Here is a 24,217-nt window from a genome sequence, read left to right on the forward strand (position 1 = left end):
CTGTTCTCCCGAGAGGGGAGAAGGGAGAGAGGAAATCAGATCGAGGTGTTCAATATCAGGAGAGACCAGGACAGAGTGGAGAGAAAGGAACTGTTTCCATCGGCAGAAGCAGCAAGAACCACTGAACACTGAGATAACGTGAATGGCAAAGGAACTAATGACCAGAGGGAGAAATAACAACTTTCTAACTGCAGGATGCACGATTTGAACATTTGAATCTCTCACATCTTTAATTCCCTTCCTGAGAGTGAGCTGGAGACAGATTCAATCGGGGCTGTCCACAGTGAATGGGATCAGCAGCTGAGGTGGAAATAAAGCTATTGGAAACAGTGGGGGGAGGGAGGAGGGGAGTGGATCCTGTGGGACCAGGTGAGGGCCTCTTGCAGAGAGCAGACCCAGAGACAAACCACACACCTTGTTCCATTCTGTGCTGAACCTTTCTATGGTCACTCCATCGATCACCCAGGAACATGGTGAGCACTCCCTCAGTGTTGGGTGAAGGTTGGTGTGGGATCGAGGGTTTTATAAGGAGGGAGACATTAGATCAAGTTTGTATCAGACACACACTGTATTTAAAAGGCAGATGAATTCATGTCAGCTCCATAACAAGATAATCGCTAGATCCCATCCTGTTTAATGAGGTTCCAGCCTTAGCCCGTTGTTGAGATTAGATTGCTTACAGTGTGGAAACCAGCCCTTCGGCCCAACAAGCCCACACCAACCCGCCGAAGCGCACCCACCCAGACCCATTCCGTTACATTTACCTCGTCACCTAACACTATGGGAATTTTGCATGGCCAATTCGCCTAACCTGCACATTTTTGGACTGTGGAAGGAAACCAGAGCACCCAGAGGGGACCCACACAGACACGGGGAGAACATGCAAACTCCACACAGTCAGTCGCCTGAGGCGGGAATTGAACCTGGGTCACTGGCGCTGTGAGGCAGCAGTGCTAACCACTGTGCCACCGTACCGCCCAAGATGCTGCTTGATAAACCCAGACATTAAACCCTGGACAGTCCGGCTCTCTGCTGTATCAATAATTAATGATTCCCAGACCCCTGCCCCCACATCTTCCAGTTTTTAATTCAGACAGTCTTACAGCACAGAAGGAGGCCATTTGGCCCATCGTGTATGTGCAAGCTGTTTGGAAAGATCTGTCCAATTATCACACTCATCCTGCAGCTTCCCTTGTAACTTCTCAGATTGATCCACACAATCCCAATCAACACAAGGAAGGAGAGAGGGACCAGGGAACAGAGACACTGGGAGGACACGTCAAAGAGAGGAGCAGAACTTCCTGGATGTGGACATTCCTGGAGAAGTGACAGTGAATTAAACAACACCAACAAACAGCAAGATCTGATGGTGTTCTGACAAAGGCTTCACTATTCAGATATCGAGCTGCCTGCTCTCTCTCCACAGTTGCTGTCTGAGCTGCTGTGTGTTCCCAGGATTTCCTGATCTTGTTTGTGATCTGTTCTTGTTGCTTTGTCTGCTGATGTCTCCTGTCTAATAAGAATCCAGGAGAATCTCTCCAGAGCTTGGTGACTGGAATATTTCTCCACCCTCCTGACGGGACGGAAGTGAACTCAATGTGTGGTCAGTATCTGCTGGACATGTTCTCTCTGCAGGTTTACAAAGCAGCTCTGCTGTCTGTGGGTAACATTGAGAAGTGGCTCCTGATGGGTTTGTTGAATGTGACTCTCATTCAGAATAAAGTGTGATCGATCATGGTATCAGACAGCACAGGAGGAGGCCATTCAGCCCATCAGATCTGAGTCACTGAAAGAGCCATCCAATCAGGGACAAGGATGGATGGACAATAAACACTGTCCTTATCAGTGACACCCCCGATCACAAGAATGAATTTAGAAAAGGGACAAATTGGACAGGATCAATATTGTCAATTACACTCTCAAGTGGGGGAGTCTGTGTATCATCTGTACACAGAGTGTGAGAGGGTGTACCCCCCCTGGCATTATCTGGATGAGGGTGAGATCGAGCTGGGTGTCATCAGCAGACATGTGGAACTTGACATGTTTTGTTATGATGTAACTGAGAGGCAGCGTGTGGCTGTGAAATAGGAAGGGACCAAGGACAGATCTTTGGGGGATTCCCGCCGGAACAGTGTGGGAGCAGGAAGAGAATCCACTGCAGGTGAATCTCTGGCTCTGACTGGGTGGGTAAGAATGGAACCAGGTGAGAGGAGCTCATTGCAGCTGGTAGTGAAATGATTGACTCTGTTCCTGAATATAATCTGAGGTCAAGGCCCTTAAACCAGACACACCTACACAGTGTCAGTAACATCAATGTAAACTTTATTTGTGACACACTTAAAAATACTCAGAAATATGGGCAGTTTGTGGCTCAGTGGTTCACACTGTTGCCTCACAGCAGTAGGGTCCCAGGTTCGATTCCAGCCTCGGGCAACTGTCTGTATGGAGCTTGTACATTCTCCCCGTTCCTGTGTGGGTTTCCTCTGGGTGCTCCGGTTTCCTCTCACAGTCCAAAGACATGCAGGTTAGGTGAATTGGCCATGTTAAATTGCCCATAGTGCTAGGTGCATTAGTCAGAGGGAAATGGGTCTGGGTGGGTTACTCTTCGGAGGGTCAGTGTGGACTGGTTGGGCCGAAGGGCCTGTTTCTGCACTGTAGGGCATCTAAACTAAAAACACGTCACAGCAGGAAGAGGACATTGTTACAACACTCCCTCCCTGAGACAGTCTGACCCAACAGGGTACAGTGATCACAATGACTGTCTCTGTCCTGGGAGCTCCACCAGCCCCAAGGTTTCTTCTGTGGGGGGGACTCACTGGAATCTTACATTTTGGAGGAGATTCCAGTGAGTCACTTGATGAAGGATAGAACAGTATTTCCACAATTTTATAACCATTTATTTACAAAAACACACACACACACACACACTTCCTGAACCAAAAGTTCCACTTTCAGTTGTGTCTATTCATAAATTTTGAATCCTCAACATTACTGACCCACTGTGACAAAACAAGGACTTCAAAAGGAATTCTGAATCTTAGTAAAATGGCGTTTCCAGGATTAATGACACAGTCCAGTGCCCCAGTGCCCTCAAGCCACTGAAGGCCTGAAGTGTACCCAAGGACCACATGTCAAATCTCCAGGGAAACCTGGGCACTGAACCAGCCGAGGAAGAGGTTCAGACAGTCAGGACAAACACCCCCCTGCACGGAGAATGGGGACCTCCCCTCCCCCACCCAGTGACCCAGTGTGTGGAATCTTCCCCCTCCCCCACCCAGTGACCCAGTGTGTGGGATCTTCCCCCTCCCCCACCCAGTGACCCAGTGTGTGGGATCTTCCCCCTCCCCCACCCAGTGACCCAGTGTGTGGGATCTTCCCCCTCCCCCACCCAGTGACCCAGTGTGTGGGATCTTCCCCCTCCCCCACCCAGTGACCCAGTGTGTGGGATCTTCCCCCTCCCCCACCCAGTGACCCAGTGTGTGGGATCTTCCCCCTCCCCCACCCAGTGACCCAGTGTGTGGGATCTTCCCCCTCCCCCACCCAGTGACCCAGTGTGTAGGATCTTCCCCCTCCCCCACCCAGTGACCCAGTGTGTGGGATCTTCCCCCTCCCCCACCCAGTGACCCAGTGTGTGGGATCTTCCCCCTCCCCCACCCAGTGACCCAGTGTGTGGGATCTTCCCCCTCCCCCACCCAGTGACCCAGTGTGTGGGATCTTCCCCCTCCCCCACCCAGTGACCCAGTGTGTGGAGTCTCCCCCTCCCCCACCCAGTGACACAGTGTGTGGGGTCTCCCCCTCCCCCACCCAGTGACCCAGAGTGTGGGGTCTCCCCCTCCCCCACTCAGTGACCCAGTGTGGGGACCGCCCTGTACCCCCAACCAGTGACCCAGTGTGTGGGGTCTCCCCCTCCCCTACCCAGTGACCCAGAGTGTGGGATCTCCCCATGCCCCCACCCAGTGACACCGTGTGTGGGGTCTCCCCCTCCCCCACCCAGTGACACCGTGTGTGGGGTCTCCCCCTCCCCCACCCAGTGACCCAGTGTGTTGGGTCTCCCCGTCCCCCACCCAGTGACCCAGTGTGTGGGGTCTCCCTGTCCCCCCACCCAGTGACCCAGTGTGTGGGGTCTCCCTGTCCCCCCACCCAGTGACCCAGTGCATATGGGATCTCCCCCTCCCGCCACCCAGTGACCCAGTGTCCAGGATCTTCCCCATCCCCCAACCTGTGACCCAATGTGTGGGATCTTCCCATTCCCCCACCCAGTGACCCAGTGCATGGGAACTTCCCCTTCCCGCACCCAGTGTGTGCGGGATCTTCCCCCTCCCCACCCAGTGTGTGCGGGATCTTCCCCCTCCCCACCCAGTGTGTGTGGGATTCTTCCCATTCCCACACCCAGTGACCCAGTATGTGGGATATCCCCATCCCCCACCCAGTGCATGTGGGATCTCCCCCTCCCTCCAAACAGTGACCCAGTGTGTGCGATGTTTCCCTCCCCCCAGCCAGTTACCCCATGTGGGATCTTCCCCTGCCCCGCCCAGTGACCCAGTGTGTGGGATCTTCCCCTGCCCCGCCCAGTGACACAGTGTGTGGGATTTTTCCCTCCCCCACCTAGTGTGTGTGTGGGATCTTTCCATTCCCCCAACCAGTGACCCAGTGTGTGGGATCTTTCCATTCCCCCAACCAGTGACCCAGTGTGTGGGATCTTCCCCCTCCCCCACCCAGTGACCCAGTGTGTGGGATCTTCCCCCTCCCCCACCCAGTGACCCAGTGTGTGGGATCTTCCCCCTCCCCCACCCAGTGACCCAGTGTGTGGGATCTTCCCCCTCCCCCACCCAGTGACCCAGTGTGTGGGATCTTCCCCCTCCCCCACCCAGTGACCCAGTGTGTGGGATCTTCCCCCTCCCCCACCCAGTGACCCAGTGTGTGGGATCTTCCCCCTCCCCCACCCAGTGACCCTGTGTGTGGGATCTTCCCCCTCCCCCACCCAGTGACCCAGTGTGTGGAATCTTCCCCCTCCCCCACCCAGTGACCCAGTGTGTGGGATCTTCCCCCTCCCCCACCCAGTGACCCAGTGTGTGGGATCTTCCCCCTCCCCCACCCAGTGACCCAGTGTGTGGGATCTTCCCCCTCCCCCACCCAGTGACCCAGTGTGTGGAATCTTCCCCCTCCCCCACCCAGTGACCCAGTGTGTGGGATCTTCCCCCTCCCCCACCCAGTGACCCAGTGTGTGGGATCTTCCCCCTCCCCCACCCAGTGACCCAGTGTGTGGGATCTTCCCCCTCCCCCACCCAGTGACCCAGTGTGTGGGATCTTCCCCCTTCCCCACCCAGTGACCCAGTGTGTGGGACCTTCCCCTTCCTCCCACAGAGAGGGTCTTTATTTGGATGAAGCGATGAATCCCTCATCCTCCTGGATTGTTACTCTCCGGGGGCAGATTTTCAGAGGCTCTGTGTTTTTACCCCCATCAATGAGACCCGGACTGAAGTAAGGATAGAGTATCTCAGTGAATGTCCCAGTGAAAGTGGAGATATGGGTCTTGTTCTCTGAGTTATAAAAGGACACCTTCCCTCCCTCATAATCCAGACAGACTCGGACCTTCCTCGGACTCACACTGAGATTTAAACAACCGTTAGCCCAGTATTTATTCCCCTCTCTCAGCACCAGTCTCCAGTATCCATTACCTGGATTCAGGTTGCTTTTCCCCTTCCTGGTTATGGACTCCTTGGCCACACCCACATCCCAGTTAGTCTTATTCCCCACCTCCACCTCCCAGGAATGTTTCCCTGATGTGAATCCCTCTGATCCCAGGACACTGATACAGGGATCAAATCTCTCCGGATTGTTGGGAAGCTGCTGCCGATTCCTGGTGTGTCTCACGGTGCTCAGGTCCTCAGACAGGAGAAGGGCAGGATGGGCTGTATTAGGGTCCAAGGTGACTGGAGCTGGGAACAGAGGGACACCAATAAAATGTTAGTCACACTCACTGTAACTCTCACTGCTGCTTAGTGACTGGGAACATCAGTTACGATCCAGGATTAGAAATTCATCCCCAGGGAAGGAGTTAAGCAGGACTCGGGATAGACCCTGCAATGAGGCTGAGGAAACCCCGTTACAGAGAGAGGGTGGGATAGAGAGAGAGAGAAAGACAGTGTGTCACACAGAGAGAGAGGGGAGGGGGGGGGGGGAGAAAGAGGGAGGCAGTGTGCGACAGAGAGAGAAAGGGAGAGGGAGAGAGACGCTGTGTGTGACAGAGAGAAAGAGGGAGAGAGGGAGAAACAGTGTGTGAGACAGAGAGCGAGTGAGAGAGGATGTGTGTGACAGAGAGAGGGGAACTATGTCTGGGCTAAATACGGAGAAGGAGAGAGATGGTGAATTTGACAGAGAGATGCCGAGTGTGACAGAAACAGAGATGAAAAGAGATGATATCTCTGACAGGGAGAGAGAGAGAGAGAGAGAGAGAGACGGTGAGTGTGACAGAGAGAGAGAAAGAGACAGTCAGTGTGGCAGAGAGAGACACACAGTGTGTGGTTTCTGGGAGAGAGAGATGGTGTGTGTCACAGAGAGAGAGAATGTTGTGTATGATGTAAACAGAGACAGTGAGTGTGATAGAGTGAGAGAGTGAGATGGCGAGAGTATCAGAGAGAGAAATAGATGGTTTGTGTGACAGAGGGAGAGGCACAGTGTTTGTGACAGACAGAGAGAGAGGCAGAGAGTGTGACAGAGAGAGAGAGAGAGAGAGAGAGATAGTGAGTGATAGAATGAGCAGGACTTTTCCACTTAATGGGGAGTGTTGCTGAACAAAGAGACCTTGGAGTTCAGGTTCATAGCTCCTTGAAAGTAGAGTTGCAGGTAGATAGGATAGTGAAGAAGGCGTTTGGTATGCTTTCCTTTATCAGTCAGAGCACTGAGTATCAGAGTTGGGAGGTCATATTGTGGTTGTTTAGGACATTGGTTAGGCCACTTTTAGAATATTATGTGCAATTCTGGTCTCACTCCTATCGGAAGGATGTTGTGAAACTTGAATGGATGCAGGAAAGGTTTACAAGGATGTTGCCAGGTTGGAGGATTTGAGCTATAGGGAGAGGCTGAGTGGGCTGGGGCTATTATCTCTGGAGCATCAGAGGCTGAGGGGTGACTTTATACAGGTTTATAAAATCATGAGGGGCATGGATAGGGTTAAAGAGACAAAGTCTTTTTTCCTGGGGTGGGGAACCTGAGGGGCAACCTTTTCATGCAGAAGGTGATGCATGTTTGGAATGAGCTGCCAGAGGAAGTGGTGGAGGCTGGTACAATTACAACATTTAAAAGGCATATGGATGGGTATATGATTAGGAAGGTTTTCAAGGGATATGGGCCAAGTGCTGGTAAATGGGACTAGATTAGGTGAGGATAACTGGTCGGCATTGATGGGTTGGACCAAAGGGTCTGTTTCTGTGCTGTACCTCTCTATGATTCTATGAGTGAGCGAGAGAGAGAGATAGAGAGAGAGAGAGATGGTCCGTTTGCCAGAGAGAAAGGAAGAGAGAGAGAGAGAGACGGTGTCTGTGACAGAGTGAGAGACAGTGACTGTGATAGAGTGAGCGTGAGAAAGAGAGACAGAGACAGAGCGAGACAGTGTGTGTCACAGAGAGTGAGTGTGTGAGAGAGAGAGAGAGATGGTATGTGTGATAGAGAGAGAGAGCGAGATGTATATGTGTGACAGAGATAGACAGTGAATGACAAAGTGACAGTGAGGGAGACAGTGAGTGTGACAAAAAGACATGGTGTGTATGACAAAGAGACAGACAGAAGAGCGAGAGATAGCGAGAGAGCGACAATGATTACGACAGAGGGACAGAGATACAGGGAGAGAGACATGGTGATTGTGACAGAAAGAGTGAGAGAGGATGAGTGTGTGACAGAGAGAGTGTCGGAGAGAGAGGGAGAGTGATGGTGAGTGTGACAGAGTGTCACAAAGTTGGTGTGTAAAAATAGTAAAATTGTAAATGAATTGAAAAGCAGAGTGTGGTCCTTTTCGGAGGAAAAGTGCTCTTTAAGCTTGGAGTTCAGCAGAGAAGGAGGTCTGTGTGCAGCTGTGGGAGACAGACTGTTCTAACATGGAAACATGTTACTGTTGGCTTTGTTCATGGACACCTGAGATTTGCTGCTGTTTTGACGACAAGTCGAGTTTGACCAATTAATTTAAACCAAACACTCTGCCATTCAAAACCCACTGAATTTAAAAACCGATGGTGTTTACAGCCTGAAACCAATCACGTTGTGAGAATTTGGTGCATCATCAGGAATATTGAAGGCAGGGTTTTTTGAAAATTGAGAGAAGCCAAATGTCAGAGAGACAAACCTGACTTTGACACAAAATGATGAAGCTCTCTAACAAGGACCCATCAAATGCACCATTTCCAGCTCCAAATCCTCACTGAAGAATCATCAAAAAAAAGGTGTTTGTGATGTGAGCTCAGCAGAAGGAAGATTGGAGACAGCGGGGAAGACATAGACTGTGTAATGTTGAGAGACTAAGTTTAATTTATTGCTCTTATGAATTGGATTTATAAGTGGGAACGTGTTATTGAAACAGCATTCATTCCAGTAGAATTTAATTCAAATATGGAATAGTTAGTAATTTTGTGAATTTGCTCATTGCTAGTGTTAGATCAATACAGTATCAGTGTATGTGACAGAGAGAGAGAGAGAGAGATGGTGCATGGACAGAGAGACAGCGAGAGAGAGAGAAAGTGACAGTGTGTGTGACAATAGAGAGGATGTGTGTGACACAGAGAGAGAGAGAAAGAGACTGTGTGACAGAGAGAGAGAGATGGTGCATGTGACAGAGACAGAGAGAGAGAGAGAAAAAAACATTGTGTGTTTCACATAAAGACAGATGTAGAGAGATGGCATGAGTGACAGAGAGAAAGAGAGAGATGGTGTGTGTGAGACAGAGAGAGAGAGAGAGAGATGGTGTGTGTGAGACAGAGAGAGAGAGAGAGAGAGATGGTGTGTGTGAGACAGAGAGAGAGAGAGATGGTGTGTGTGAGACAGAGACAGAGAGGGAGAGAGAGAGAGAGAAACATTGTGTGTTTCACATAAAGACAGATGTAGAGAGATGGCATGTGTGACAGAGAGAAAGAGAGATGTTGTGTGTGAGACAGAGAGAGAGAGAGAGAGATGGTGTGTGTGAGACAGAGAGAGAGAGAGAGAGATGGTGTGTGTGAGACAGAGAGAGAGAGAGAGATGGTGTGTGTGAGACAGAGAGAGAGAGAGATGGTGTGTGTGAGACAGAGACAGAGAGGGAGAGAGAGAGAGAAACATTGTGTGTTTCACATAAAGACAGATGTAGAGAGATGGCATGTGTGACAGAGAGAAAGAGAGATGTTGTGTGTGACAGAGAAAGAGAGAGAGAGAGATGGTGTGTGTGAGACAGAGAGAGAGCTGGTGTGTGTGACAGACAGAGAGAGAGAGAGAGAGGGAGAGAGAGAGGAGGAGAGAGAGAGAGAGACATAAAGACAGATATAGAGAGATGGTGTGTGTGACTGAGAGGGAGGGAGAGAGAGAGAGAAACGTGGTGTGTGTGACTGAGAGACATAGACAGAGGTTTACAGCAAGTGTGACACGGAGAGAGAGGTTGTGTATGACAGAGAGAGAGAGGACGTGTGTTGAAAGAGGGTGAGAGAGAAGGTTTGTGTGACAGAGAGAGAGAGAAAGCAAGAGAGATGGTGTATCTGACAGAGACACTGAGAGAGAGAAAGAGATGTTGTGTGTGACACTGAGATAGAGAGAGAGAGTGATGGCAAGTGTGACAGAGAGAGGTTGTGTATGACAGAGAGAAAGAGTGGGGCCATGTGTGTGAAAGAGGGTAAAAAAGAGAAAGAGATGGTTTGTATGACAACGAGAGAGACAGTTCATATGACAAAGAGAGAGAGAGAAAGAGAAATGGTGTGTGTGACAGAGGCAGAAATAGAGAGAGATGGTGTACATGACAGAGACAGAGATAGTGTGTGTGACAGAGAGATTGAGAGAGATAGTGTATATGACAGAGAGAGGGCGAAGTGGTGTGTGTGACAGAGAGGAAGAGAGAGAGAGAGTTTGTGTTACAGAGAGACATAGACAGAGGGTCACAGCAAGTGTGACAGAGAGAGAGGTTGTGTGTTGATAGAGAGTGAGAGAAGGTTTGTATGGCAGAGAGAGAGAGAAGCGGTGTGTGTGACAGAGGGTGAGAGAGAGAGGCGTTGTGAGTGACAGAGGGTGAGAGAGAGGTGGTGTGAGTGTGACAGAGGGTGAGAGAGTGATGCAGTGTATGAGTGACAGTGTGAGAGAGTGAGGCGTTGTGAGTGACAGAGGGTGAGAGTGAGGTGGTGTGAGTGTGACAGAGGGTGAGAGAGTGAGGCGGTGTGTGGGGCAGAGGATGAGAGAGAGGCAATGTGTGAGTGACAGAGGGTGAGAGAGTGAAGCGATGTTTGTGACAGAGGGTGAGAGAGTGAGGCAGAGTGAGTGACAGAGGGTGAGAGAGAGAGGTAGTGTGTGTGTGACAGAGGGTGAGAGAGTGAAGCGGTGTGTGAGTGAGAGAGGGTGAGAGAGTGAGGCATTATGTGTGACAGAGAGTGAGAGACAGTTTCTTCATGAAGAGAGAGGGACAGTGGATGTGACAGAAAGTGAGTGCAACAGAGAGAGCGAGATTGCGTGTGTGACATAGAGAGAGAGAGACTGTGTCTGTGAGAGCGACAAAGAGAGATTGGTGCGTGTGAAAGAGAGTGACTGTGAGTGTGACAGAAAGAGAAGGAGGGAGACAGCAAGTGTGACAGAGGGAGAGAGAGGGGTGATTTTTTGACAGAGAGAGAGAGAGAGAGACGGTGTGTATGACAAAGAGAGTGAGAGGCAAGATGTGACAGAGCAAGAGATAGAGAGATAGAGAGTGTGGCAGAGAGAGGGAGTGGGAGAGACAGGGAGGGAGATAGTGAATGTGATAGAGAGAAAGAGAGACAAAGAGAGAGGGTGTGTGTGATATAGACAGAGCTTAAGGAGTGTGTCAGAGTGAGAGAGAGATAGAGGCACGGCGGGTCTGACAGAGGGAGAAAGAGAGAAAGTGTATGATGGAGAGAGAGAGACAGATGGTTTATGAGAGAGAGAGGGACAGTGAGTGTGACAGAGAGAGATAGAGTGAGTGAGACGGTGTGTGATAGCGAGAGAGAGAGAGAGATGGATGTGTGTGAAAGGGAGAGACAGTGAGTATGACAGAGAGAGAGAGGGAGGGAGATAGCAAGTGTGATGATAGAGAGAGAGAGAGAGAGAAGCAGTGTGTCTGACAGGGGGCAGAGAGAGAGAGAGAGAGAGAGACTGTTTCCATGACAGTGAGAGATAGGGTGAATGTGACAGAGAGAGGGAGTGGGAGAGGGAGGGAGAGAGATGGTGTGCACAATAGAGGTGGTGTATGTGACAGAGAAAGAGAGGGATGGTGTGTGTGACTGAAAGAGAGAGAGGGAGAGACAGTGTGTGTGACACAGAGAAAGAGTGAGAGTGAGATGGCAAGTGTGGCTGAGAGAGAGGGATGGTGTGTATGACAGAGAGAGAGACTGCGACAGTCTGTGTGACTGAGAGGGAGAGAGATGGTGCATGTGACAGAGACAGAGAGAGCAAGTGACGGTGCGTGCAACAGAAACACAGACAGACAGAAAGAGATGGTGTGTGTGACAGAGAGAGAGAGAGAGAGAGAGAGAGAGACTGTGTCCAAGAGAGATAGGGAGAGAGGGTGATGGCAAGTGCGAGAGAGAGACAGAGGTTGTGTATTACAGAGAGAGAGAGTGATGCAGTGTGTATGAAAGGCAGTGAGAGAGAGAAAATGATGGTTTATGTGACAGAGAGCAAGGCGGGGAGAGGGATAATGTGTTTGATAGAGGGAGAGACAATGAGTGTGACAGATTGAGAGAGAGAGAGAGAGAGAGATAGTGACTGTGACACAGTGAGAGAGAGAGAGAGGAAGACAGTGAGTGTGAAACACAGAGAAAGAGATGATATGTATGACAGAGAGAGAGATGGTGTGTGTGAAAGAGGGATGGTGAGTGTGACAGAGAACAAGAGAGAGAGAGAGTGTGTACTACAGCGAGAGAGAGAGAGAAAGAGAGAGAGAGTGACAGTGCATGTGACAGGGAGAGACAGTGCTTATCATAGAGAGAGAGAGAAAGACAAAGAGAGAGAGAGAGAGAGAGAGAAAGACAGTGTTTATTACAGAGAGAGAGGGAGAGTGACAGTGCATGTGACAGGGAGAGTTTTCGGAGTGCTGCCCCTTGACAAGGTGCAGACTAAGATGGTGTGTATGACAGAGAGAGGGACTTGCAGACTGGCCCAGCTCTGGGAGCTGTCCACCCCAACAAGGCCTTTTATCTGGAAGCTGCAGCCACTGACATCAGTTTAAGGGAAGCCCTCCAGTTGGAAACAAACAATCACTTGTGACCTTAAGCCTTTAACCATCATAATCTGCTGTCAGACAGAATAATCAAAGAAGGAACAGGATCTTATGCTGGAGTTTTGTGGAAGATGGATAAAGATAAACAGAATGTTGGGTCAATGCTCCACAAAGGGAGGTTGAAGAAGCGATGTCCCTTCGCAATACTAGGTGTGTCCAGCAGGTGGAGTGGGTCACTGTGACTCTGTGATCAGTCAATTCTGTATTTTCATAGAAAACTGACTGAAGTGAAATCTTATCAGTTACAAAGACAATTAAACATTTATTGTGAATACACAGCTCCATTCTACTCATAAATATGAGAGTTGTTGAAGAGCTGGTGTCAGGAAACTCACACCCACCTGTATTAATCACTGTCAGCATCTTTTTCCACACTCTGTACTGCAGGGAGCCAATGTACTTGCCCACATTTATTAAAGGGTAAACCTTCTGTGGCTCTGGGAGAATTTGCTTCACTCTGAAACAGGAGATAAAGGTCAATGTTGGGTCATTCCAGGGTGGGAGAGGGATATGTTAGAAATAAAAATCAAATCAAGGATGTAAGATTTACCTTTGCTTTGTGTCCGGAAATTTCTGTGGAGCAAAAACATTTTTACAGTTAGTGTTTCGAGAATATTTTATGACAAAAAGTAAATTTCCAGACTGGATTCCCCAAAACATGAACATTTTAAATTCAGGAAGTTATTAGGCAGTGTCTTCCTGTCCTCACTGGTCTGAGTTACTCCACAATATTACAAATTACTGAATCTGACTGCACAGAGATCCAACCCAATTGGTATATCTTCATGGAGGTTAAATTGCTGTGATTAGTTTATTGTTTACAGAGTTTCTTTAATGTTTACTTCCCTGTTATAATGTGTATGTGTCCTGAAGACAAATGTTTCTGGGAATCTACACCAGGATTGTTCAATAGAATTCACCGACCCTCCTGGAAAGAGGGTGAAGCTGCAATTTTAGTTTTATGTTCAGTACCAGGACTCATCAGCCAGTCTCCAAATCTTTTTCTGCAGTCAGGTCACTCTGTGTACCCTGAAACCCTGAACCATGCAGATTGAATTATAATGTAAGGGACACTCACTGTGAGTCACTCTGACCTCAATGACCAACCAGCTGAATGGCAACTCCATTGTCAGAGGGACCAGGTTTCAGCTGAGCTGTTAAACTGAGGTTCCACGCTCTCTCCCCATTGAATAGTGTCACTATGTACTGAGTTTCTACCTGTCCCCGGTGTTGGGAAGGATGGGCCTGGCCTTGCTGCTGTGGAATGCTCCAAGTAGTTGGACTGTTCCCCATCACCGTCCTTCATGGAGACATTTACAAAGAGAAACACCTTTCACCACAATCCCTCAGGAAGTGGTCAGCATGTAACATCCTTGATATCCTGAGGGAAAAGGAGAGGCTGGATCCTGTCGTGGTGAGAAGGGCACTTCCTGTGAGATCCTTTATATACACCCAGTCGGTCTGTGTCACCACATGCTGCCCTCGAAGTGGCTGCAGGGAGTAGAGACTGTCACACATCTCCTTCTGGAAAGGGCCTTTGTAAAGGAAGGCTGGAGGAAGATGCAGTGGTTTGTGTCGAGGTTCATCCAGAGCAGCTCCATGGCGTGGGACTCTGGGCTCGATGGTGTGTTCCCCGAGGGACACACCGAGACAACAGTGACTGTACCTGGAGGACCATCAACTCAGTGAAAGGTGCTCTTTGGTCCTCCCAAAACTTGTTGGTCTTCCAAACAGAGAGTTGACCTCGACCGATTGTTGCAGACTGGGACATTCTAAGGCCCAGGACTACGTGCTGAGGGACACATTAAAAGTTGGTGCAGCTGCCGCCCAGGCACAGTGGGGAAAGACCACTGTCTGAGGGCTTTCTATTGAAGTGAATCCGTTCAGTTATCAGTCCCTCCTGGAACCTCAAATGTATGGAAATCTAGTCTTGGACAAGTCACAACTGCCTTTGGTTTGTTTGGTGGATAGAGTCAAGCTCCAATGTTTGTTGTTTCTCCATATGTGACAGTACAGAACCAAACTGCTTTACTGCCTGTGTATATAAAGATAGCTTTATGAATAAAGTATATTTTTGAAATTAAAATAACAAGTAAACTGAGTAGATCCCAAGAGGAACACTGGAGTTCTCCCTGTGTCCTGGTCAACATTTATCCCTCAGCCCACATTGACACCACAGACAGTGGTGTTGCCATGGTCTTACCAGACCGTAGGGCTGCTCTCGCATTGGGGAGAGATGACTGGTGGTGATTACCCTGCGGGCCACCATACCTCAGACAAGGGGAGAGGTTGGGAAGGAAGGCACTTCATGGTAACCTCAGACAGTGATGGGAAATGAGCCCTTGCTGTTGGTATCACACTGCTTCACAAACTGCCCCCTTCAGCATTTCGATACGTAATAGAGAATTACCAAAATTAAGTTCTCAGGGGCTCACTGAACACAGTGGAAATTATGAAAAATCATATTCATTCTGATATAAATGGTTGTCATGTGGGGACACACCCCTCCCATTGTCGGAACATTTCACTATTTAACTGCTGAGAGAAAGCTCAATCTGTCTGTGTATCTGACCCTGTGGAGAGTTCTCTCTCCTGGACAGAATCATTCCTGTTCCAGCCAGGGACACTGTAAACATGTTACAGCCTGGCTGGACCCTGCACTGTAGGTCCCAGTGTCTGATCAGCAGCTGGACTGGAAATGTACCCTCAGGGGAGAATGGTCTGACCATCCTGAGGGTTTCTCACTCTTTATGAAGCTGATTTTCCTCATGGTTTCAGCTCATTACAATGTTCCTCTGTAATATTTCCCTGTAGTGGGCACACTCCAGATTGTGTCATTTCCATGTTAAAGACAGCAGTTCGTGCTCTTGGGTGTGAGACAGAGAAAACCCAATGTCCCAGGTCATTGGCGTTCTGTAACTCAGTGAGGTTTATACTCTACATTTTAAGGACAGAATCTGCAATTCATCAAGACAATCTCAAAGAAAAGAGGCAAAGAAAAGAAAAATAAATAGTTACTGTTAAAAATGTGATGTTGTCCTGTTCCCTCAGCTCTTGTTCAATATCCTGAACAGTGATTGAAAGGGATGAGATTTCCTCTGTTATCTTTGCAATCCTCTCCTTCATCTCCTGACTGTGTTTCTCTTTTTCCAGTTTCAGATCTTCCAACATAATCCTCTCTTCCTCACGGAGAAACTGATGAAGTTTTTCAAATTCAATTGTAATCTGTTTCTCTGTTTTTACGCCTTGGTCCTGTGGGAAATAATAATCAGATCAAACAAAAACAAATGAAGAGTTTTAAAATGTTGTTCGGCCTGAGCAGTCATAGAGTCATAAAGATGTACAGCGCAGAGACAGACCCTTCAGTGAGACCCATCCATGCTGACCAGATATGCTAAATTAATCTCGTCCCGTTTGCCAGCACTAGGCCCATATCCCTCCAAACCCTTCGGATTCATACACCCATCCCGATGTCATTTAAATGCTATTCTTGTACCAGCCTCCACCACTTCCTCTGGCAGTTCATTCCATACATGCACCGCCCTCTTCACAGGTCCCTTTAAGATCTTTCTCATCTCACCTTAAACCTATGGCCTGCAGTTTTAGCCTTCACGACCCCAGAGAAAAGACCTGGGCTATTCATCCAATCTCTGCCCCTCATGATTTTATAAACTTCTATAAGGTCCTGCCTCAGCCTCCGATGCTCCAGGGAAAACAGCCCCAGCCTATTCAGCCTCTCCCTGTAGCTCAGTTCCTCCAACCCTGGCAGCATCTTGTAAATCTTTTCTGAGGCCTTTCTCATTTCACAGCATCTTTCCTGCAGCAGGGAGACCAGAATTGAATTCCAGCAGTATTCCAGAAGTGGTATAACTAATGTTCTGTACAGTTGCAACATGATCCCCTAACTCCTGTCCCCAATGCACTGTTCATGTCCGACTCATATCAGTAAATTATTCAAACTTTCCCAATCTGGTCAAATCCATGATGTGTAGAAACATCTTCTCTGGATCCACATTTTTAAATCCTATTAGAATTTTTAAAAATTCAAACAGGTTAGCCTCAGTCTTCTCTTTTCCAAAGAAGTGACTCATAACTTGTTCAATCATTCCTAAAAAGTGCTAAATTCTGATAGAACATAGAACATTACAGACCCTTCAGCCCTCGATATTGCACTGACCTGTGAAACCCATCTAACCTATACTATTCCATTTTTCTCCATATGTGCATCCAATGACCATTTAAATGCCCTTAAAGTTGGCGAGTCTAGATTAGATTAGATGAGATTACTTTCAGTGTGGAAACAGGCCCTTCGGCCCAACAAGTCCACACTGCCCCGCTGAAGTGCAACCCACCTATAACCCTACATTTACCCCTTACCAAACACTACGGGCAATTTAGCATGGCCAATTCACCTGGCCTGCACATCTTTGGACTGTGGGAGGAAACCGAAGCACCCGGAGGAAACCCACACAGACACAGGGAGAATGTGCAAACTCCACACAGTCAGTCGCCTGAGGCGGGAATTGAACCCAGGTCTCTGGCGCTGCGAGGCAGCAGTGCTAACCACTGTGCCACCGTGCCGCCCACAACGGCTGTAGGCAGACCATTCCATGCTCCAACTATTCTCTGAGTAAAGAAATGACCTCTGATATCTGTCCTATATTTATCACCCCTCACATTAAAGCTATGTCTCCTTGTGTTAGCCATCACCATCTGAGGAAAAAGGCTCTCACCGTCCAGCCTATCTAACCCTCTGATTATCTTACATGTCTCAATTAAGTTACCTCTCAACCTTCTTCTCTCTCATGAAAATATCCAGGTTAGTTCATGCAATATCTATTTATAATATGGAGACTGGAATTCTGCACAGTGCAATTCTGAATGGTTACAATTCTGTACAAAATATAGAACAAAGTAAGATCAGAAGTACCTGAATGTGAGACATTGTTTTCTCATAATCACTTTTGACGGATTCACATTCCTTCTTCTTCTCCTGAATTGGCTTCAGGGAGGTTTCCAGTTCCTCCTGAACAAAACAATCAATTTATGAGCACATTTTCAGAAATATGTTCTCCAAAAATGAAACATCATTAGATTGAAATTCATAGTGGGCATAACTTTAGGATGATTGGGGGAATGATTAAATCAAGTCTGAGAAAAACATTCAGTCAATGAGTGGCATTTGTCTGGAATTTGCGGCCTAGTTTGATTGTGGAGGTATGAGAGATGTTGTAACCTGCAAGACTATGGGTCAGGGCCTGGATGGTGGGATCAGTAGAGATAGCCGTAAATTTGTATTCAGACTGAATGGCCTCCTTGTGCCAGAACTTTCTCTGGTTTTATTGAAGGAAGGCCATAAAAGTACAAATGTTGCTTCATGGAGTTCAGTGTAACAAACAGAGCCAGAGAAGTCGTAAATGAAATTCACTCTGGGGAGGTGATGCATTGGGAGAGAATCCACAGGACTGGTCAGACACTGAGAGGTGTAAAGGTACAGAGGACTTTAGAGAACCTGTCCACAGGTCCTTGAAGGTAGCAACACAGGAAGGTAATGTTATTAATGAGATATGGAAACTTTATTTAATGGTCAGTGTATGAACTATAAGAACAGGATGGATACATTTGAATTGTAGAAATCATTAATAAGGCCACACCTAGAACACTGAACCCCGTTCTGCTCACCACATTACAGGAAGGATGGGCCCACACCACAGCAGTGTGTTACCATGGAGAATTGTACATGTAAGGAAAGATGAAATAAATCAGGCCTATTTCCATTGGGATGGGGCAGACTGAGGAGATCGAATTGAGCTGTACGTAATTATGAAGGGCCCTGAGAAATTGGATAGGAAGGACATAACTTCCTGAGCAGAGATTTCATTGATCAAGTCAGTGGAATTGCTGAAAGAATTAGCTGGGAACTGAGATATCTTTTCACCCAGTTTGGGTTTCACTGCCTGAAAATGTGGGAGAGACAGAAACCCTTGTCACAGTGTGACAATGCTGTCACTTTAAGAGGTTATTTGTCCTGGCTTTTTTGAAGAGAGGTTGTAAGGCAAAGGTACTGAACTAGCTACTGAAGACCTTGTGAGTAAAGAGCTTGGGGGACATTGGTTTTTTTTTACCAGCCTGAATGGGTGTGGCCAGCTCTCCTCTTTCTGGGTTTTGGTTTTTTCAGTTACATTGGAAGATATTAGGGTCTCAAAAGAAACTTCAGTGAATGTCGCTTCACTGCTACTTTCTCTAAATCTTCTCAAGATGTTTTTTTTCTCTTTAATTGGAGAACTACATGTGAGAATCCGTGTCTGAATGTTCCTTTTTCCATGGGTGTGTTTATTGGATTTTCCGACATTGGAACAGTTAATTAGTAATATTCGCTGCATCTATTATTAAGTTATTCTAAATTCCTCTTTCTTTGGTTGTATTTTGCTGAACATCGAGTAGTTTGGCCAGTTGCATCAGATTTATGGGGGGTATGGTGGCTCAGTAGTTAGCACTGCAGCCTCACAGGGTCCTGGGGTTGATTCCAGCCTCAGGTGACTGTTTGGAGTTTGCACATTCTCCCCCTATCTGCGTGGGTTTCCTCTGGGTGTTCTAGTTTCCTCCCACAATCCAAAGATGTACAGGTTCGGTGAATTGCCCATAGTGTTCAGCAATGTGTAGGTTAGGTGCATTAGTCAACGGTAAATATAGAGTAATATGGTCAGGGAATGGGTCTGGGTGGGTTATTCTTTGTAGTGTCAGTGTGGACTTGTTGAGCCGAATGGCCTGTTTCTGCACTGTAGGGATTCTTAAAAACAAAATGTTCTTCTAAAGATCTGGTACAGGTACTGTGTAATTGCCTTTAAAATAAAAAAAAGTTAGAGTCTGGGCTATCTTCTTAAAATATTTAAAGGGGGTCCGATCTGGTCCGTAAAAACAGTCAAAACATTTTCCAAGGCTCCAGAACAGAAGCTGGAAAGTGGGATCAGGACTGGTGGCTCTTTATCAGCCAGCACAGATACAATAGGCTGAGCAGACGCATTGGAGCAGGAGTCGGCCAGTCAGCCCCTCAGGCCGTGCTGTGCTATTCTAGATCAGGTACTGGATTAGTGGTGCTGGAAGAGCACAGCAGTTCAGGCAGCATCCAACGAGCAGCGAAATCAACATTTCGGGCAAAAGCCCTTCATCAGGAATAAATGAAGGGCTTTTGCCCGAAACGTTGATTTCGCTGCTCGTTGGATGCTGCCTGAACTGCTGTGCTCTTCCAGCACCACTAATCCAGTATTTGATTTTCAGCATCTGCAGTCATTGTTTTTACCTTATTCTAGATCAGGGCTGATCACCTACATCAGTGCCATTTTCCTGCACTATCCCCATATCCCCTTGATGTCACCACTATCGAGAAATCTTGGATCTGTGTCTTGAACACACTCAGTGACTGAGCTTCCACAGGTCTGTGGGGTGAAGAATTCCAAAGATTCACCACCATCTGAATGGTCTCCCTCTGTGCTGTAAATTTCTGTGTTTCTGTGATTGTTGGTGGTGTTCCTTGTCCCTGATTCCTGGGGTTTCTGCTGAAGTTAGTTCCCACATGTCCCTCATGTGCCTGACATCACATTCCCTGCAGTAACAGCTCTGCTCAGAACTCGGTCACAGCAGGAGCCACCCAGGACCCACAGCGGGACTCCAGCCTGGGAGTAGTCACTGTCACAGCAGAATTCTCCAATGGGTTATGGAGCAGTAAATGGAGGCAGCAGGTCCAGGGCTTAATAGCGGGTCCAAGTGAGGCAGCCAGGCTGGCTAAAGGCACAGACGTGGTCTGAGACAGATATGAGGGGGTTTACACAACAGGAGTATGAAGTGAAAAGGGCCAGATAATGGTGGGAAGGGGGAAAAGCAGGGACAGGGAAGAAAACCTAAAGGATGTGGTTGGAGAGAGTTGGAAGAAGCAGAGAGGAGAGTTTCAGTGATGGGACATGGGGGACAAGGAGGTGTGGGAGTTACATATTCAGAGTGAGAAACTGAATTGGATGATGAAGGTGTTGGTAAGGGTGAGAGAGTGGGGGTGTTGGACAAGGGGCAGTGTCAAGGTTAGGCTGGATGGATCTGAGCTTGGAGGCGGTGATGCTCAGGGAGGTTACTGGAAATTCTGAAATAGGGCACAGTGACAGGGGGAGTGAGGAGCATGGCAGAGGGTGGGGAACAGAGGAAAGGATCAGATCATCAAGTGTCAAGGTTACAAACTCCTTTCACATGGCCTCCTAAATGTTAAACGTTCCGCATGCTTGTTTTAAAACATCGCCCTGGCCTTGTCTTCCCTGTTTCTCTGGAATGTCCTTCAGCCTCACAATCCTGTTAGACACCGGCTGTCATCAAATCCTGAACATCCCTGATTTTCATCACTCCCCCATTGGTGGCTGAACCTTTAGCAGCCAGGACCCCGAGCTTCTGGAAAATTCTCCCAAAATCTCTTCATTTCTCTCTCTCTCTCACTCACTCTCTCTCTCCTGTTCTCTCTCTGTCTCCCCCTCTCCCTCAGGAGGATAAACCTCTCCCTGTTTGACCAAGCTTCTGGCCATGGCCCTCATGTCACCTGATCTGGTTTGGTGTCTAAGTTTACTTCATAACATTCCCGCTCCGGGCTTTCGCAAGTTTTCTGACATTAAAACACTGAATAAATATAAGTTTTCATTGTTGTTCTAAAGTGAAAAATTCATCTAACTGCTAAGTAATTGAAGGGTAATTAGTGAAAGATGGTCAAACCTGAATCTCTGAATGTTCCTTGTTCAGGATTCCATCCTCTGTTTTCATCACCTCCTGTAATCTAATTCTGGCCTCTTGAACACCCCCATTTTAAACACTCCCCCATCTTTTGCATTGCAGGCCCTGAGCTTCGAGAATGTTCTCTCTCAACCTCTGTCTCTCTCTCTCCCCCTTTCTCTTTCTCTTTCAGGAAAATAAACTTTTCCTCTTTGACCAAGCCTCTGATCATTGTTCTGACATTACCTGATGTGACTCAGTGTCCAATGTAATTGTAGAACATTCATCTGAAATAGCTTATGATGTTTTATTAGATTAAAAGCATTGGATAATTGTCAGTTTTTGTTGTAAAAGGTAGCTTTGACGAAAGGAAATCTACCACCCTCTGTCGTTTATCAGAAGGAAAAAGATTTACTAAGTAGTTGAATAATAATCATTGTGAGACACTCAAACCGGAGTCTTTGAATGTCCCCTGCAGGATTCTGTATTTTATTTTACTCAGTGTCTCCTCACCTTAAACTCTTCAGCAGCTTCTTCCACTGGCAGCACCTCATGGTTTTGATGACTTTTTGAAGACTGGCAAATCAGACAGATGAGCTGATTATCAGTTTTACAGAATAATTTCAGTTTCTCCTTGTGTCGGTTGCATTCCTGCTGAATTTCACCACCTCCACCGCTTTTTACAAATGATTCCACGATGTTGGAGAGAATGCGGTGGGATCTCAGGGTCCTGGAGGAAATCTCCTTTCTACAGACAGGACAGCAGGCAATGTCAGCTTTCTCCCAGTACTGGGTTACACAGGATCGACAGAAGCTGTGATCACAGTCGAGTAAGACAGGATCTTTATACAGATCATGGCAAACAGCACAGGAAAGGTCAGCTTCCATCGTGAAGGATTAATCTCTGTGCTTTGTGCTCAAAGTAAAATGGTGAACAGTGTTCAGTGAAATACTTTCAGTTTCATTTCCTGATTCCAGCAGCAACATTATAAAACAAATTCTTGAAAAAGGCAAGACAAGGAAGGAAGATAAACAGATCACAGAAAACCACGATTTGTTCATTAATTTTTAACCAGGGAATCAGTCTGCCTCACTGGTCTGACTTTGTTTCTGGTCAGTAAAAACATCAACATGTTTTCATGTTATTCTTAAGGAGGATAAAGAAAGAGCAGCTAACCTGGAGAGGAGTGCTTTAAACTGTGTTCCCACAGGACTCTGATTACAGCAGGACTGTCATAGAGTTACAGTGAGGGTAACTGAAGGAAATTATTACACTGTCAGTAAGACAACAGTTTGCTTTTACTATGGAGTGAAATATCAAAAGTTTGTGAAACAGAGATGGTGGTTATTAACCTGCACAGTGTCGTGGTCTGTTTGTAAACATTATGGGAGGAATATGATTGGGGTCCAAATGACAGGGACAATGACGGGAAATCTGGGGAAATCTGGGGAAAATCCATTGAGCTCTTCTCCATGTCAGGAACAAGTAGTCACATTTTGAGTTCCAGACTTTGAATTGAGATTCTGGATAGGGAATGGCGAAATGCCTATTAATGGGAATTATTGCCTGTGATCACCCTCATTAAATGTGAATCCTGCCTCATTACTCTTATTCTTCTACGAAATACGACACTGAGAATTCCCAACATGCAAGTCAGAGAGTGTATCTGGAAAATCCAGCTCACCACTCGCTCCTCTGGACCATCATCCTGGGCACCACACCACCCAGAACATCTTCCCCTCCCCATCCCTTTCTGCCTTCTGCAAGGACTGTACCATCTGACAGTCCTTGGTTCACTCCACTCCCACCAACGAAGCCCCAGGTACCTTCCCCTGCAACAAGAAAAGATGCAAAACCTGCTGGTACACCATCCCCTCACCTCCAGGGCCCCAAACATCCTTCCAGGTGAGACAGAGGTTCACCTGCCTCTCTTCCAACCTAGTTAACTGTATCAAGTGTTCCCAATGTGGTCTTCTCTACATCAGGGAGACTGAACGTAAACTTAGGGAATGGTTCACCGAGAATCTCATCTGGGCCCGCAGGGGCCAACCAGAACTCCCAGTCACCGCCCATTTTAATTCCCCTTCCCGCTCCCTTTCTGACATGACTATCCTTGGCCTCTTCCATTGCCAAAACAAACTACAGCTCCTATTGGAGGGACAACACCTTATCTATCACCTGGGCACACAAGAGCAGCACTAGAGCACTCCCAGGCAGCAGCTGCACACACCCCACTTCCACAGACATTGGCATTCAATATGTGCCAGCCTCTCCACACCATCATGGCACCGCTCCCATCCACTTACAGTATGTGTCTGCACTTTAATGTTGTCCTTTGGGTCACACCGGTAACTATCATTGGAACGCTGCTGCCAGGATACTTTGCTCACAGGGACAGGCATCCAGCTCGCGGATTGGTCCAGGCTCCCTCAGGGCTGTTTCCCAGCTCTCTCAGTGTACACTCACTCTGCACCTCCCTGGATGCTCACAGCATCCCTGCCTCACCCTGCCCTTTTAGCACTCTGTCCCCCCTCAGTCCCACTTTAAAGCTCCCAGTCCTGCTGCCTTGCCTTACAGTCTGGTGCAGGCACAGAGCCAGGCAGATTGTCATCAGGAGTCAGTCAAGGGGCTGGACATCTTGCTGTGTGGCACAGTGCAGCATCAATCTCCCACTGAGAGTACGGCCCATCTGCCCAGACAGCAGACAGACTGCATGTACCTCAGGCAAATGGCCACATCCCCAAGCCGAAGGGGAGTGGTCCTCAGTCAAGTCCAGTGAGGCTGCTGTCAGTCAGTGTGTCCCAGTTAGTGTGTCTCATGGTCAGTCAGCTGCTTGGAGCGGTCACAGTCAGGGGTCAATCTCAGTGCAGCCTGAGGAGTGGGCCCTGGTCAGTACTGCACACCAGGGGAATGAGCACTGGGGAGGGGTGTGGGGGGCTTATCATGGAGCCCTGTCAGTGAAGGGAGCTGGAGACTTCAATGCTGGGGATTGTAGGCCACAGCCTGGGATGCGCAAGGCACAA

General features: G+C 47.9%; 1 protein-coding gene across 1 annotated transcript; it reads right to left on the bottom strand.

Annotated features, from left to right (window-relative positions):
* Window positions 1–5,337: 5,337 nt before the first annotated feature.
* Window positions 5,338–22,081, bottom strand: LOC140455201 (zinc-binding protein A33-like). The gene is made up of 6 exons (XM_072549916.1): window positions 21,707–22,081; window positions 17,382–17,477; window positions 15,470–15,703; window positions 13,002–13,024; window positions 12,793–12,908; window positions 5,338–5,939 (listed from the first exon to the last, which is right to left on the bottom strand). The coding sequence occupies exons 1-6, from the start codon at window positions 22,079–22,081 to the stop codon at window positions 5,374–5,376; spliced, it is 1,410 nt and encodes a 469-aa protein (XP_072406017.1). The 3' UTR covers window positions 5,338–5,373.
* Window positions 22,082–24,217: the final 2,136 nt, after the last annotated feature.

This window comes from Chiloscyllium punctatum, chromosome 30 (genome assembly GCF_047496795.1).
Source record: "Chiloscyllium punctatum isolate Juve2018m chromosome 30, sChiPun1.3, whole genome shotgun sequence".
NCBI classification, from domain to species: Eukaryota; Metazoa; Chordata; class Chondrichthyes; order Orectolobiformes; family Hemiscylliidae; genus Chiloscyllium; species Chiloscyllium punctatum.

What these genes read in the sequence shown, in the direction of transcription:
- LOC140455201 (XM_072549916.1), bottom strand. Translation starts at nt 22,081, where the DNA reads ATGGAAGCTGACCTTTCCTGTGCTGTTTGCCATGATCTGTATAAAGAT. An exon ending in AAGCTGCTGAAGAGTTTAAG is followed by an intron (nt 17,478 to 21,706) that starts GTGAGGAGACAC and finishes TGTTTTGTTCAG; the next exon opens with GAGGAACTGGAAACCTCCCT. An exon ending in AAACAATGTCTCACATTCAG is followed by an intron (nt 15,704 to 17,381) that starts GTACTTCTGATC and finishes TATTTCCCACAG; the next exon opens with GACCAAGGCGTAAAAACAGA.